At 42.2% G+C, this 16,499-nt stretch overlaps 1 protein-coding gene across 1 annotated transcript in view; it reads left to right on the top strand.

Annotated features, from left to right (window-relative positions):
- Positions 1-2,572: 2,572 nt before the first annotated feature.
- Positions 2,573-16,499, top strand: part of LOC128735166 (5-hydroxytryptamine receptor-like) — a 64,051-nt gene continuing 50,124 nt past the window's right edge. The window contains exon 1 of the mRNA XM_053829661.1: positions 2,573-3,368. Within this exon, the coding sequence (XP_053685636.1) occupies positions 2,573-3,368 (796 nt within the window). The remainder of the gene's footprint in view (positions 3,369-16,499) is intronic.

A 16,499-nucleotide genomic window follows, 5' to 3' on the forward strand; every position in this document is an offset into this window, starting at 1 on the left:
TGAAGAAGAAGAAGGTACTTTAATTAGTAAAACAGTCGGGAACCACCCGAAAGAACTTGGGGACGAACACCACCTGCCATCACCCGATATATATTTGGTCTAGGTATATCGAAAACTTTCCAGTTCATACAATTAATCATGCTTTGCATTAGACACTTCCTCACTTTCCAATGCGTGTAAGGATTTACGCTTTTAAGTAGGAAGTCGGATCTACATTTCCCTCTGCTCGATACGTTTACAAGAAGCATACGACATCGCACAAAGCTGACGATGTAAAAAATGCCATCTATTTTCCTTTACTTGATTCTTTCGTAATTATTTTGCTGATTTTACATTGAATGCAGCGGTTGGAGAATTAGCAAAAAAAAATATTTGAATCGATAAAAATCGCGCTTGAACGTACACTATTCGCGTGCCTCGCCGGTAATGCATCCATCGGCTTTGAATTTTATCACGAACATAACCTCATTGTGAACTTCGAAATTCGTACAAAAATTGAATATTGAACATTGAATGTGGCCGAGTTAGCGGATATAGGATGCTCGGGAACGCCGAAAAAAAAGCAAAGCCTTGGGTTTACACCGTCTTTAGACATTACCCTTCTTTATCGACAGACTTCGCAGCCGGCTGTTAGAGTACAGGAAAATTACGGGGCCGGTGCAACGACCGTACTGACTCTATCTAGCAAGCACCGCCTAGCCGAGATTGGAACATACGACGACTGGCTTGTTAGACCAACATCGTACCTCGAAGCTAACTGGGTTGGGACCCCGGAAAGTATTCAAATTAATATCACCACGAAAAGAGAACAGTTTAAAATAGTGTTAGACTGTTAGTTGCTTTAGAAGCAGCAGAAGCTCTTATTCCGTACTTTTGCGTTGCACACGATATTCGTATATTCAGCGATGCTACGTATCGTAAATGTATGTGGCTCATTAGTAATAGGCGAATTGAACCATTCAAACCTCGATTGCCGCTCAAGTATGATACTAATACACCACCGCTGCGTCCTTCTACTGGGTAGTCTATTATCTAGTTTAGTTTCGCTCTTCCAATTTGACCATTCTTGACACATTTACTCAGCGACAATATGGTTTTTGTGTGGCTGCCTCTTGATACTGCCGCACAGAAGTTAGAGATTATCTACTCTGTCGGTGCGGTAGAAACGGCAGCACGCTGGCGTCAAGTCTTCGGCAAATTTTGCGATGTACCACCATCAGTGTACTTACTTACTTACCAGCTGAGAACCGGGGTGACTCTTTCCGTATCAAGAATTCCTCTCCATTGTACTCGGTCCTGGGCTACTCGTCGCCAATTCGTTGTGCGTCTCGGCAAACGCAAGGCGGCTTCAACCTGGTCGAGCCATCTAGCACGTAGGGACCCTCTATTCCTGATCCGGTGGGATTCTTGAAGAGAACGGATTTCACTGCACAGTCGTCCGGCATTCTTACGACGTGGCCGGCCCAACGTAGTCTCCCAACATTCGCCAGGTGTACGAAGGGAATCACTCCAAGCAGTGCTTGTAGCTCGTGATTCATACGCCTGCGCCACTCTCCGCAATTTTTATTAATCCTGGACAATATAACGTAGTAAGAACACTCGGGCGGCGATATTCCATGCCCATGCTTATTCTTTTGAGAATATATAATAACATTTTTGTAGCATAAGACATAACAGTTTTAATATATATTCTTAAATTTACAACGTTCTACATTGCTTCTATTCTTCCTTGCAAAATATCATCTTCAACCAAAACGAAAAACATATTTCCCTTCATCTCGCATTCAGTGTTTTTTTCGCGTATTTCAAATAAACAACCCAACCAAGGTTGGTCAAAACGAAATTATTTTATGATGCGATAATCAAACTGCCCGACCAACATCAATCCAACACTTTTTTTCCCAACTCAACTAATCTGGAACCCGAACAGTTAGAGAGTACGACAAACAGCGCGCGCTCCAGTCGTCCGCAATTTACAGAGTAGAGTTCGCTTCACTAAAAGTAATTTCCAATTTGTTTACCTTTCCAGATCAATCGTCAGCCGAGCCGCGAACCGGGCGAGCCAGGATTCCCGCGTTCTAATTCACGGCAGACACGACGTCGGTCGGTCGGTCGGTCGCTGTCAAATTCAATTAGGCGTCATCCTACCAACGACGACCAACGGGACGAAACGGGCGAAAACAAATCAAATTTGAATATAAAGAAAAAACAACATTCACACCTCCCGTCGTCGCCGGGAGGCGGGTGAATTCAGAGTGTCCGTCGATGTGCGTCATCGTTTTGGCAGTCCAAAATGGAGAACGGTTGACAATCGGGAGCTTGTCGGTTCAGGTGCAAACCGTGACAGTGTGCTGAGTGAAACGAGGGTTTAAAATTTATTTGCCTCCACCCAGCACCACCCCTACCGCCCGCTGGGCGAAGTGCACACGTGTGCACTATGCGGCAACTGTGGAGCTACAATTTGCCAGTGCGACGATAGTTGAAAAGAAAAAAAAATATATAAAATGTGCAAAAGGTTTTCGAAATTCAAGAAGTAGAATAGTGCGAAAGTGCGCGATTTATGGCCACCGTTATGGGCCGGTTGACAGAGAGAGCTTTCTCATGGCCGGCGCGGCCTTGGCCGTCGTCAGTCAGGACGGTGACAGAAAAAATACATCGCTTTTCTGGTCGTGGTGGAACCAGCCCTAGTACGGTTCAATCGACGGTGTCGACGACAACCTGGGCACCATCTGCGGCCAACCGCGACGTGACGAAGACGGTTGGTGGATTCATCGGGAGAGGTTCCAACCGCTTCGGTGGGGCCAGTAGTGAGAGTGAAGTAGATTATGGTGGCACTAGTAGCAGTAGTAGCTCTTTGGATGACTTCATCTACGAGAACAATGGCAGTGCAAGTAGTTCTAGTAGTGGCGAGTTGTTCAACGGGATATTCTCCAACTTCAGTAGTACCCCCGTAGGATCTAGCAGTCAGTCTCTGCTCTCAAACTATACAAACGAGTTCGGCATTAATTCAAACGTTTCTAGTAGCAGCGGCGGTAGCAGCGATGGGGGTTTTGGTGCGACTGGCAGTTCTCGACTGACTTTTGGTTCCCTTCCGAACCTGCTGGAAGAGGACGAGTTGATGGCACTGTGGAATTGCACCAACTGCTTTTTGCTCAATTACAGTGGTAGTAGTAGTAGTAGTAGTAGTTCTGCACTGATCAATGCCACCATCAGCAGTAGATACGTCAATGGGTCGGATCGGGACACGCTACTGTCGGGAACGGAGGACAGTGGCGGAATGGACGACGATGCCGAGACCACCATCTATCTGATACGGGTGATAGCGACGGCCATTGTTTTGGGAATTGTTATTTTAGCTACGGTTATAGGTGAGTACAAATTTAGTTATTTTTATTTTTGTCCCTCGGTGGAAATGCTCTCTGCTTCGACCGTTGTTGTCACGTTCCTATGAAAACACCGACCGTAAGGACCGTGCTTCAATTGTACGGAAAGAATAAGACTCTGCTGGGAATGCAAATTGCGCGACACTCGTCGTCGTTTGCTGGTGAAATTGAAATCCAAGTGCTCTCGGCGAAAAACAAAAACTACAGTCGAAACAAGTGCCGGTGCAGTTTGTTTCCTACCTAAGGACTTTGTCGATTGTTTTTCTTAAAATTGAAACAGAGCCGAGTCATTGTCAAACAGTTGACTTTTACAATTGCTACTGTGAAAATATCTTCCAGTTGAAGAGCAATAATCATAAGGCTACTCAAAAAATAAAAAAAAATGCTTCAAAAGAAGTTTTTTTTTCAGCTTCATATTTATCTGTGAGAAGGCTATAGAAATAAACTTCTCAGCTTTATCTTGCTTGTAATATCGTTCTAATGTTTCGGACGTTCACCTCCCAAAAACAACTTTTCCTACTCCTGCTAAGCTTCTGCTCCTGGAAATCCGGATTTTCATCAAAGAAATTTCTTCGGAACCGTATCGGCCTGCCCGCCCGCCCGGTAGATTTAATTTTCACATTTCAGGAATTTCATTTGATCTCGATTGAGACGCCGGTACCTACGAGAAAGTGATACTTTGCCGCAGCACGTCCTGAGTGTCCGGAAATTGACTTCTGTGTTTTTTATTGCTTTTTTATCCAATTGAAATCACTCTCACTTCCGTTCGATTATCCAACTTGGAATCATGAAATAAGTACCAAGATAACTTCTTTTCTCGCCCTCACCCAGCAAGCCAGCATGGCTTCTTCTGAGTATCCCCGGGCATTGGCCTCGAGGAAAACATTTCCTACTCTGATCACGTTCCGTAGAGACCATCAGTCAGGAGAGGCAAGCAATTGTGTGATTCATAAGGATGGAGCTTGCATTTTAATTGGATCAAAAAGCATGATGTCTCACTGCGGTGTTTAAAAAGTTCTGCCAGGCTAGGCGAGCGTCTGGTGTCGATGCTGTGTGTCGGGTGGGTGGTTGGTAGTGATTGCATTGTGATTTGCCTTTCAGGAGCGAAAACCGATAGCCGGTTATTGAACATAAATAAAGTAGATTATATTTAGTTCATATAGTGGATTACACATTATAGTCATCTGCGTTGCATAATCTAGAAATAATATAATAGATCGGTCGACACTGTTAAATATTTAACTTTTACGAAATCTGCTTTATCAAGGGCACTGATAGTGCTGAAAGTTTGTGTAACACCCTTCAGGAAGGAACTCCACGCCACATAACGTAACTATCAGATTCAACCATCCTCGGTTTAGCTAGATAAAACTTTGCACGCATTTTCCCTGGAAAAGACTTAATAATTCAGACGAGCAGAAAGATTATTTCCACAATAGAGCAACTTTTGACATCTATATTTTGATGTAATCTCCAATTTAAAAAAATAAAGCTCACAAACTTCTTGACACCAATCGTTGCTATGCTCTCGAAACTCTCCTCTGTTATCTGTATTTCACGTGCATGGACCGTCTTCTAGCAACGTAGAGACAGTGTTGTAGACGAAGATAAAACACATTTCAATGCTTTCTTCAACCTTCGTCAAAGACCGGTTGAATGTTTCTTGACGGAAATAGTCATCCATGGAAGTCGGGACGAAAACTATCTTGTACCGTACAGGTGCTTTTTTCTTAGATGTGTCCGTTACTCGGAGCTAATCAATATTTAGCTACTGTCTGAACAACTTACTCAGCTATCGCGCATTTTCTGACTAGAAGGATTCTAGCAATCTAAATTTGTTAATGAAGTTACCAGATCGCGGATCTGAACTCCAAAACAGACCTTACAAGAGAATAGTACAATGATCGAAAACAGTCACGAAACTCTTTTGCGATTTAAAAAATAAATTGTCCACTAGGCGTTGCACCTCAATGCACCCAGAGTCCGTTTTATATACCGTTAAGATTTTTACAACGTCAGCATAAAGAAAAACCGACAGTCAGATGACAGGAGAGCTGCTAGTTTATGACCAAAACAAGAAAAGAGCATTGGTCCAAGGCTGTTCCCCTGTGGTACGCCAGAAAGGTTGCAGAACGAGTGGGCAAACTCGAACCTGATCTTCACACTTAGCCTATGGTGTGTTAGGTGCGAGTGTAGTCGCTTCCAGAACGGTGCAGAAACTCCCAGTTTCTCAAACCTTACAAGGAGGGTACCGTGATCCACCCGATCAAACACTGCTTTCAGGTCCATGTACACTGCATCAATATGCACTTTTTCATTCATATTGCGCAGGTAGAACGCGACGAAATCAACGAAATTCGTAGAGACTGAATGTTTTGGGAAAACCGGGGAACATAACTGAATCTTTCCATACGGTAGAGAACTTATACTGCTGAATGGAAGCATCGAACACTAGAAGAGGTCCAGCGAAAACAGTAGAATGCTTTTTCAGGACATAATATGCAATACCTGGGCCCGGCCTCTAACGAATAGTTTAGTTTTTCGATGGCAGTTTCGACAATTTTTGGAGATACATGAAAAATACTGAGATTAACGACCTCGTTAAGAGTGTTTCTAACAACAGTGGCAATCTGTTCCAAAAAAGCAGGAAAACGATTAAAAGCTTGCCTGAAGTGCGTTTCCAAAAGGATGCATTTATCGCGCGCAGTATTGGTGTTAGGGTTGTTCAGAAACAAAACTACAGCCGGCCTTCTTTTTTCTTAGGGTTAACAAATAAGCTAAACTTCCTCGGATTTCTGCAAAGCTGTGCATGCATTCGTAGAATATACTGATTATACATAGGACGGTCTTAGGCTCGAAACAGCGGTGGCAACATCAGTGGCTAATTTTCTCATATGCGCGTACTCTTTCTAACGAACACGCCGGCATAAGCATCTCTTTCGTACTTTCGCTCTTGTTTATTCCAGCACTGTGACGAGTTTTTGCGAGTGTGTGTTTAGCTAACAGCCACGGTCGTCGCTCTGATTTGTCATTGCAGCCTGAGCTGCTGATACCGATCACTCGTAAGGTCTCGTTCACCTGTGAGTAGAGAATCGACGGTGAAGAGGAAGAAGAAAAGAAAAAATAATGCAAAATCTGTTTCCTAGTGCGCCACTGGCCCTCACGAGCAGCTGGTTGCTCACTAGTTGTTAGACTCGTGAGTAGGCTATGTGCGTACGCGAGTGTGCATATAGCAGAATATCTGCACACAGCAATGGTGGCTGTATGTCTTACGCTTGCGTGAGTGGCATAAACGTTGAATGCTATGCTTCTTCTCATACTCGCTCACGTAAGAGGAAGCATCGTTGGCTTCTAGCTCGATTTGCAATATTGGAAAATAGCAAGGCTTTACTGAAGTTTTTAGAGCATCTTAGTGGAATACTGAACTCAAAAACAGACACTGATGAAGCCTGCAAGTCATAGGCGAAATACGTATCCATCGTGAATAAAATTAATTGCCAGTCAACCTGCGCAAAATTACAAAATCTTTTCTGTGGAAAACTAAATCGTTGCCGTCGATAACATTCTCAAACACAATAAAGATCGGGAAACTGCATGTAATGTCAAGAGCGGAGTGATTGGCATCGAGCGTGATAATATGTTTAGCCGCCTCGTTAACCCATTATGACCCAGCGTATGATATATCATACCTCGTCTTTAAAACCTGTTTACTGCTGAATTTCAACAGTTAGCATTGTTAATATATCACTACAAGAGAGATAAGACTTCAATCTGATGTGTGTGTGATATAATTTGTCAGTTTTTGTCATTTCATCTGTATTTTCAACAGTGCAAAGTTGTGACAAATGGCGGAAAAAAAGTTGAAAAAATAGCGAAAAAATTTTTGTCTCCAAAACGCATGAAAAAGTCTACATTTAGTGACGAAACATTACCTGACATGTTAGTATTTATATGTAAAGTCTATCACAAAATTCGATAAGAAATCTGTAAAAAACTTTGTAATTTGTTGGTTTGAAACTGAGCCTATAAAATATTTAACCTGCGATATTTTGGCCTTGAAAGCATTCCAAATGACGATTTTGCGTTTCCCGACACATTCGAGCCATAATATAATAGATTACAAAGTTTCACTTCATTTGGTCCAAATTTAGGTATACCCGGGTCATAATGGGTTAATCGAGCAAAGCTGTACGGCAAGATCATTGGGCACATTTCAACGTTACGGGACACTATCCCTACTGCACATATCAGTTTCCATTTCACCACCACTTGGCACACAAGTGGAAAATAAAGTTCCCTTTTGTTACCTATTTTGCTACATAGGGTACGGGTGGGTATTTCCAGCCCATTATGCGGTAGCCTGAACAATATTCAGGAACTACGTTGAAACTATATTTATTCGAGACAAGATTTTTATACCAGTTGATAGAATAATATTTACTGAAAATCGGCGTGTATTTTGGGTTTAATAAAACGCTACTGAATTTGAGTTATAGTCGCGAGAAATGATGAAGTCGCTGTCTGTGTCTGTGTTTTTTAAATCCGACAGGCCGAAATAGCCAGCACAGCATTTAACGGGAAACTAGCTGTCATTGACTTTTCGTCGGAAAGCCCAATTTCAGAAGCAGTTTTTTGGCCTAAAAGCGGGAATCTGTTTATAAAAATGTAAATACTGCATTCTTCTTGCCAATCTGAATACAGCGAATATCTATACCTATAAAGAAGGATTTCTGTCTGTCTGTCTGTCTGTCTGTCTGTCTGTCTGTCTGTTTTGTGTTCCTTATAGAATCAAAAACTACTGAACCAATCGGCGTGAAAATTTGCATGTAGAGGTTTTTAGGGCCAGGAAAGGTTTTAGTGATGGTTAGAGACCCCTCCCCCCACTAAGAGGGGGGGCTCCCATACAAATGAAACACAAATTTCTGCATAATTCGAGAACTAATTAAGCAAATAGAACCAAATTTGGCATGTGGGTGTTTTCGGTGACAAGAATTTATTCTAGGGTAATTTGAGACCCCTCCCCTCTTTATAAGGGGAATTATAACTCCTCTCTCCTTTAAGAGGGGGGGTTTCCATACCAATTTCCTCATAACTCGAGAACTAATCAAGCAAATAGAACCAAATTTGGCATGTGGGTGTTTTTGGAGGCAAGAATTTTTTCTGTGATGAATTAGGACCTCTTCCCACATTAGGAGGGGGGGCTCCAATACAAATGAAATACAAATTTCCCCATAACTCGAGAACTAATCAAGCAAATGGAACCAAATTTGGCATGTGTGTGTTTTTGAAGACAAAATTTTTTTCTATGATGAATTGGGACCCCTCCCCACTTTAAGAGGGGGGGGGGCTCCTATACAAACGAAATACAAATTTCCTTATAACTCGAGAGCTAATCCAGCAAATGGAACCAAATTTGGCATGTAGGTGTTTTTGGAGGCAAGAATGTTTTCTATGATGAATAAGAACCTCTCCCCACTTTAGGAGGGGGGGCTCCTATACAAATGAAATACAAATTTCCTCATAACTCGAGAACTAATCAAGCAAATAGAACCAAATTTGGCATGTGGGTGTTTTTGGAGGCAAGAATTTTTTCTGTGATGAATTAGGACCTCTTCCCACATTAGGAGGGGGGGCTCCAATACAAATGAAATACAAATTTCCCCATAACTCGAGAACTAATCAAGCAAATGGAACCAACTTTGGCATGTGAAGGTTTTCGAGGGCAAGAAAATTTTCTACGGTGAATTAGGACCCCTCCCCACTCTAAGAGGGAGGGCTCCTGTACAAATGAAATACAAATTTCCTCCTAACTCGAGAACTAATCAAGCAAATAGAACAACATTTGGCATGTGGGTGTTTTTGGAGGCAACCATTTTTCCCATGATGAATTAGGACTTCTTACCTTTTTAGGAGGGGGGGGGGGGGCTCCCATTCAAACGAAATACAAATTTGCTCATAACTTTAGAACTAATCAAGTAAATGGAACCAAATTTGGCATGTGAGAGTTTTAAATGGCAGAATTTTTTTTCTGTGGTGTATTACGACCCCTTTCCCTTTTAAGAGGGTGGGCTTCCATACAAATGAAATACAAATTTCCTTATAATTTGAGTACTAATCAAGCAAATGGAACCAAATTTAGCATGTAGGAGATTTTTGAGTCTTGAATTTATTTTATGATAGTTAGAGACCTCTCACCCCTGTGGTAGGGGGATATGGACTCTCATACAAATAAAACAGAAATTTTGGCGAAACTCAAAAACTAATCCAACTCGAGAAATTCGAGACTCTTCCATAAAACATTAATCAATAACAAGACCACAAAAACTATCTATAGTAACACTAGATCATTCAGGACGAGCCGGTCGCGAGTGTTGCCGGTGACTTGCCGTCGGAAGCGCCGCCCACTGGGGGACTTGCAAAACTCGAGAAGTGATAAAGATCATCCGAGATTCATGATTTATGTACAACACAGGTTAATTTGTGGCAATACGAAGTTTGTCGGGTCAGCTAGTATTTTCATAAACAGAATTTTTGTTTCAAGCAAAAGAACTGCTTTTGAAATTGGCAGGATCGATGATGACTAATTTCACCTTAAATGCTTTTCAAAAACAGATCAAAAGAGACAAGAAAAGAGAGACCGATGGATAACTTCTCGCTATTGCCTACATTCCGGGCTCATTGCAGATAATTCGTTTTGCAGTGACAACAGCTTGCTACTGGCGCTAGTGTATCACTGAATCGTTCATATACACTAGCGCCAGTTGTCACTCAAATACCAGATATGTCAGCACATGTATTGGTAGTAGTGTAAATAACGCACCATACGCTGAAATTAAAAACAAAATGCTGCTAATGGTTAGTGAATGAAAATTGATTTATATTTTTATATCAGAGGGGAATTTTTGTGTTCTTCCGTGATAAAAAGAAGTAGAATTGTTCTGTGATAACATATTCACAGCTGTTTAGTTTCTAGAATAAGTAAACGTGGTCATAATTGTGTGTTTTCCAAACCATCATCAAGAGCGGATCCGCGTAAGCGATTGCTGCTAGTTTTTTCAGCCTGGTTACGTGCTAGTGGAAAACAGTAGTTTTGATGTTTATTGAATAAAACTAAGCAAACTACTTACATTTTTATGAAAATAGTTATACCACATTAAAGCCTATGAGTGCTACATTCGTTTCAGTATTGTTATATAGCGGCAAAGTTTTTATTTGGGAAAGTGTAGCCAAAAAAGGTAATGTATGCCGAAATTAGTAGCGTGATGGGAATACCCTCCCGTACCCTATTTGTCATAAATCTTGTATCAACAGTAACCAATTTATACAACAGAAATGGTTGTGAAATGTGTCCCGTAACGCTGAGATGTGTCATTCGCGAGAGTCAGATCAAACAAGTGATTATTTTTGAGTTAATTCGTGTCAATCCATGGAAACAGAAACCGTCTAAAAGCACAGTACAAGCTGCGGAAGCGTGACAATGTTGGTAGTCGATCCTGGGGCAACCGTTTACTGGAACATTCCAAACTAAACCGGACTAGCTGTAATCACCGAAGAGCAGCGTTAAGTCATTCACGCTATATGAGAATAAACATTTCCAGTCGAATCGTTGTGTTCGCTATTACTCCTTACGTCGTCCTTACGGATCCGAAGTAAACAGATTATTACCAAAGCTTCGAGAATGATCGGTCTCTAGGACATTTGCCCATACTTGCTCACGTGTTTCGTAAATCGGGGATGTGTCGGAGGAGCAGCTCAGTTTATTAGATATGGTGATCATATCAACATATCACTGCCACGGAATTATCTATTAATGAAGGAAATTGCGCTCCTGAATAGCTGTTGCCAATGAATCTTCTCGTCAAGCCCGGTTTCCATTCAAACGATTATATCGAAGTGCGAATCTCTCACAGCAGCAAAAAACATCGGTTTTTGATTTAAAGTCCACACACATTTTGGTAGTAAATCAGCAGCGGATTGGAGAAGTTCTGCTGCGGGTCGGGTACAGAGCTGGAAACAGGGACTGCATTATCGGAAGGATTGGATCGGAAGGAAGGGGATCTGTTCCATCCACACGCAGGACCGAGACGACTGTTGTTCGACGGCAGGAATGGCTTTACCGCAGTGCGGAGGTCGAGGGATACTATAATACCGGATTATTGCGTCCCGGTGTAGCCTCAGATATCGGTACAGTTGCTGGGAGCTGCCTAGAGTGGTATGCTACGTAGAGGACCACATTTGACGAAAAAAACCTTATACACTTACTTACTTTACCAGGCGAGAGCCGGGGTGGCTCTTGCCGAATTCCTCTCCGTTGTACTCGGTCCTGGGCTGCTCGTCGCCAATTCGTTGCGCATCTCGACACACAAGTCGGCTTCAACCTGGTCGAGCCAACTAACACGTTGGGCCCCTCTACTTCTGGTGCCGGGGGGTTTCTTGAAGAGAACGGATTTCACTGCATACTCGTCCGGCATCCTTGCGACGAGGCCGGCCCACTGTAGTCTTCCAACTTTGACCAGGTGTACGACAGGAATCTTCCCATACCTGTATCCTGTAGCTGACGTGCCTGTATCTCGTGATTCATACGGCTCCCCCACTCTCCGCTTTCCGTTTGTACTCCGCTAAAAACAGTCCGCAGCACCTTTCGTTCAAATACGGCTAGTGCACGTATGTCTTCCGTAAGCAAAGTTACTGTCTCATGTCTGTAGAGAACTACCGGTCTGATTAGCGTTTTGTACATCGTCAGCTTTGTGCAGCGGCGTATGCTCGATTAGGCTCGATTTCCAGCTTGAATGAGTCGTTGGATCTCCTTACTCGTATTATTGTCGGCGATGACCAGAGATCCTAAATATACGAACTCATCAACCACTTCCAGTTCATCGCCATCAATAGCCATTGTCCGTGAGAGATAAATGTTGCTTTCTCTGGAGCCTCTTCCTACCATATATTTGGTTTTCGAGGCATGGATTTGTTACCCTATCCTCCTGGCCTACGTTTTTCGTCTGGCGTAGATTGCCTCCGCCGTCCTAAGGTTTCTAGTAATGACGTCGAGGTCGTCTGCGAAGGCTAGGAGTTGGTTAGACCGTTCCTCTCGTTTCGATGCCCGCTCGCCGGATCACACCTTCAATAGCGATATTGAATAACATACAGGACAATCCATCCTCTTGCCGCAACCCTCTGCGCGTTTCGAAAGGACTCGAGAATGTCCGCGAAACGCGCACGTAGCACCTCACTCGCTCCAGAGTAGCTTTGATCAGCTTTGAAATAAAATGATCAGCTGCGTTAGTTTGTCCGGAAAACCGTACTCGTGTATTATCTGCCTTAGCTGTTCACGTTCAACTATATCGCATGCTGTTCTGAAATCCACAAATATATGATGCGTGGGCACGTTGTACTCTTTCGACATTTCTGGAGGATTTGTCGGAGTGTAAAAATTTTTGTAGTAGCACGGGACCCCATAAAGCCCGCCTGATACTGCCCTACGAATTCTCTTGCTATTGGGGAGTGGTAATAGCAACAATGGAGCCGGTCGCCCTGTTTGTAGATGGGACAGACTGCACCTTTCATCTACTCCTCCGGTAGTTTGTCCTCTTCCCAAGTCCTAGAAATTATCCAATGAGCTTTAGTATAAAAACTATGCTAGCTAGCTCAATATCGTTACTTTCATCTGAATGCTGAGTAAATTTTCTACTAAAAATAGGTCTTAAACCTCCTACTTCATGAAATTTAGAAAGTGTTTAGAAGTAAAAAGCTTTTCTCTAGGCATTTTTATCGAATTTCTCCAAAAAAGGTGTGATAAAATTGATTGTTTTTATTCACCAATCTAAAGCTCTGGTACCGTTCTCCAATTCGTTCTTTGAAACGTTTTTTTGGCACGACACGGCACTTAGGCAGATTTGTCCGAATCCGGTCTTTTGGCACATATGGTATAATCCGAAGGCCCCCATACATGTACGCATTTGTTGGGTTGGAAGTGAACAAAATGTTGGCGGGTCATTCAGGTCGAGCGCCGAGCCCAACATTTTCTTTTACCAGTTTGGTTCGTGGCGCTCACACACAGCCGAGGCACAGTAGTCCAAAAGAACGAAAAGTGGAACATTTTTCCTAGTATCTTTTGTTTTCATTTTATCATTTATGGTCTCCAGCACTTTTTTTCGTATGAATCCCCCTTAATCTAAAACTGTCAAAAGTTAGTCGTCGCTTACTATTACGAAAATAAGAAAAAAATCTTTTTTTTATTAGGAAATATAGACATAGTTTCTTCGGCAAAGTTGTAAATATTGTAAAAACAAGTAACTTTGCTGAAGAAATAAAATTTCTATCTTTATCGAGTGCTGAACTTAGCTTTTCTCTTTTCTTAGCACAAAATTGCTGAAGACCAATAATGATAAAATGAAAACAAAAGATACTAGGAAAAATGTTCCACTTTTCACACTTTTGGCTACTGTGCGAGGGTGTTAGCCGACCATGAATTCTCCTCTAATACTATAAGCGCCTTATTGTCCCTGGACCCCTGGCAGGACGCCATGTTTCCGTAGTAAGAAGCTTTTCTCACTGTTCAATGCTTTGCACGAAGTTGAAACTAATATGTGTGCACCTAGACTACAGCTGGTGTGAGCACCTTAAGAATTCTCCAGGTTTGCTGGGGGCCAGGAAAAGAAACATAACAATATTAGTAATACAACAATGTACATATGTCAGCGGACTGGTTAAAACCCCATCATCACAGTTGACAGAGGCAAATTATTATATAAATGTTAGCGAAGACTCAAACAAATTATAGCAGAATGCAGTTACGACAAGCATTAGTAACGTAATCACATTTCATAGGATTTCTAACGTTAGCGGTGCATTTAGGCATTGGTCATACATTCCGGTTATCTCCGTTATAGTGAATCTACATTATCACAGCAAAAAAGTGTATTTTCGTCGAATTTTTGGAGATTAGTTTAAGTATCTCTAATTCGTTCTCAATTCGACGCGTGGCGAGGCACTCGGGCTACAGATAGTATGGTACATTTTGACTCCCTTGGAACATTTTAGCGTTTTTTCATCCGAATAATGTTTTCAAAGAAATGGAATAAGTATTTTCTACAAATACTCTTTCTGGCACATTTCCTAGGTCCATGGGGCCCGATCACGGATCTATCGCTTCGATCGGCAAAGAAGTTTATATCCTCAAAGATGATCTTAATGTCCCGTGGCGAATAGCTGCCGCCCGTTCCCTCCAACTTCTTTCTTGTCGCCGGGTCTACTTTCGTGTGAACGGCGCACGTTTATAATGGTGTAGTTCAAGGTACGGTTCTCCTATCCTCAACATACACATCCTCTCATTTTGTCGTCGAATGTTCCGAGTCGAATTTTCTTGATTTTTCGTTGTAGTTTAAGATTTAGATAGGTTGTCTTACTAGAGCCACGATACCGAGTCTCGTGATGGGGTTGCCATCTTAGATGTAGTGCCGAGACAACACATTTCTTAATGCAGACGCCCGCTCCGGATCAGACGCTGTCGTGAGTCGCTCCTAATCTCGAATACTACCGCGCAATTGATTGAGGAAGGCTGACAAGACTATTTCTCGTTGATACACTCAGCGTTCGCAAGGGTGCCTCTTTCACGGTCGATATACGACCTTAACCATATCCCACAGGTGAATATAATAAAGATTGATTCCAAGATTTCCAATTGTTACATGCAGTATAAACAAATCGAGCGCATTGTGAATCGGAATTAATTTATTTTTATGAAGATTTTTTTTTGTGGCTGTAAGACATTTCCAGACTATAAAATAACTTTCATAATGAAATGTTGACTTCAGACAAATAAGGTGCTGCTGGTGGATAAATTAAAAACAAACGTCCAGTCATCCACTCGCCGTTGGTTTTCAGCGTGCAGTTCAAAAACGAAAAATGGAACGAAAGTCTGCTGGTGAAGTTTTGCATTCATTGAGTCATTTTTAGCTGCCCTGATTTCCCCGAAGCGAAAACGGAAATGAAAAACAAAATGCTTTGTTTTGATGGCATTACTTTTTTTTCGTTTTACATCTCAGCGGCCCTCTCGCAGTCCCTCTGGCAAAAAACACTGCACAGCAAATTATGCTGTGCTGTGCTAATTTTGTTTTCTCCCCAGACAACCAGCCAGCGCCGTTGTCAGTAGCATCATGTGCGACTGCCCGTGATGAAGCTCTGTTTTAAAACTATGAAAATAAATTCACATCGGCTGCTTCTGAAGCATGGATTGGACAGCCAGTAATTTTCGGAGGAGAAAATTCTGAACATTCAGTAAATGCGTGGGTTAACTCGGTGAGAACTCATACCTACAGCAGTCGAAGTCTGGCATGTAAAACTAAATTCGTAATGCTTAACGTAGTGAATTTCAAAAAGTTTTATTTATTAATTTAACAACTAGAAAACTTGCCAAGCTGATTTTGTCAAAATCTTCATAATTTTAGCGCCTCGATGTTTCTGCGAAAACCTGCAGGGCCCATTGCTCGAAAATGATTCTGTTATAATTTTGTTCCTTCATTCAGATCGAAAAATCAATTACTACTTTCCATCAATGTCCATGGCACTGCTTTGTTGGCACGCCAGCCGGTAGCAAAGGGATGATTGGATCGTTTAACTGTCGAAGCCTGCCGCCTATGGCGGCCATCAATCTTCGCTCTCTCGGACGTGGGTCTTATCGGAAGTGCCGCAGATATTTACTTTTTGTCTGTTTGTACCAGACCAGACAGGCAGCACACATTCACCGGATTCGCAAAATGACTTTCACTTTCCCTGTTTTTCACTTTCGGCAGTTGGACAATGTAGTTTAATGTTTTCTTTCGGAACGATGAGGACAGGAAAAATAATAGCCAATTCCATCCAAACTTCACAATGCTACAAGTTAGTATGTTCACATACATCATTAAAAACTTATCGAAGCATAAATTTACTCCCCACCCCGTGCTGATAATACTTTTATTCCCAGCTGAATAGTCAACACCACTTATCATGATAAGTAAATTTCTAAGAGATACACTCGGAATCGAATGAGCCTTGTATTTTCCACGCCGGGGAAAAGCTTAACAAATGGCATCCATTTAGTCGAACACTCCGAAGTGCGTCACATTCCATATCTGA

Source organism: Sabethes cyaneus, chromosome 2, assembly GCF_943734655.1.
Source record: "Sabethes cyaneus chromosome 2, idSabCyanKW18_F2, whole genome shotgun sequence".
Taxonomy (NCBI): domain Eukaryota; kingdom Metazoa; phylum Arthropoda; class Insecta; order Diptera; family Culicidae; genus Sabethes; species Sabethes cyaneus.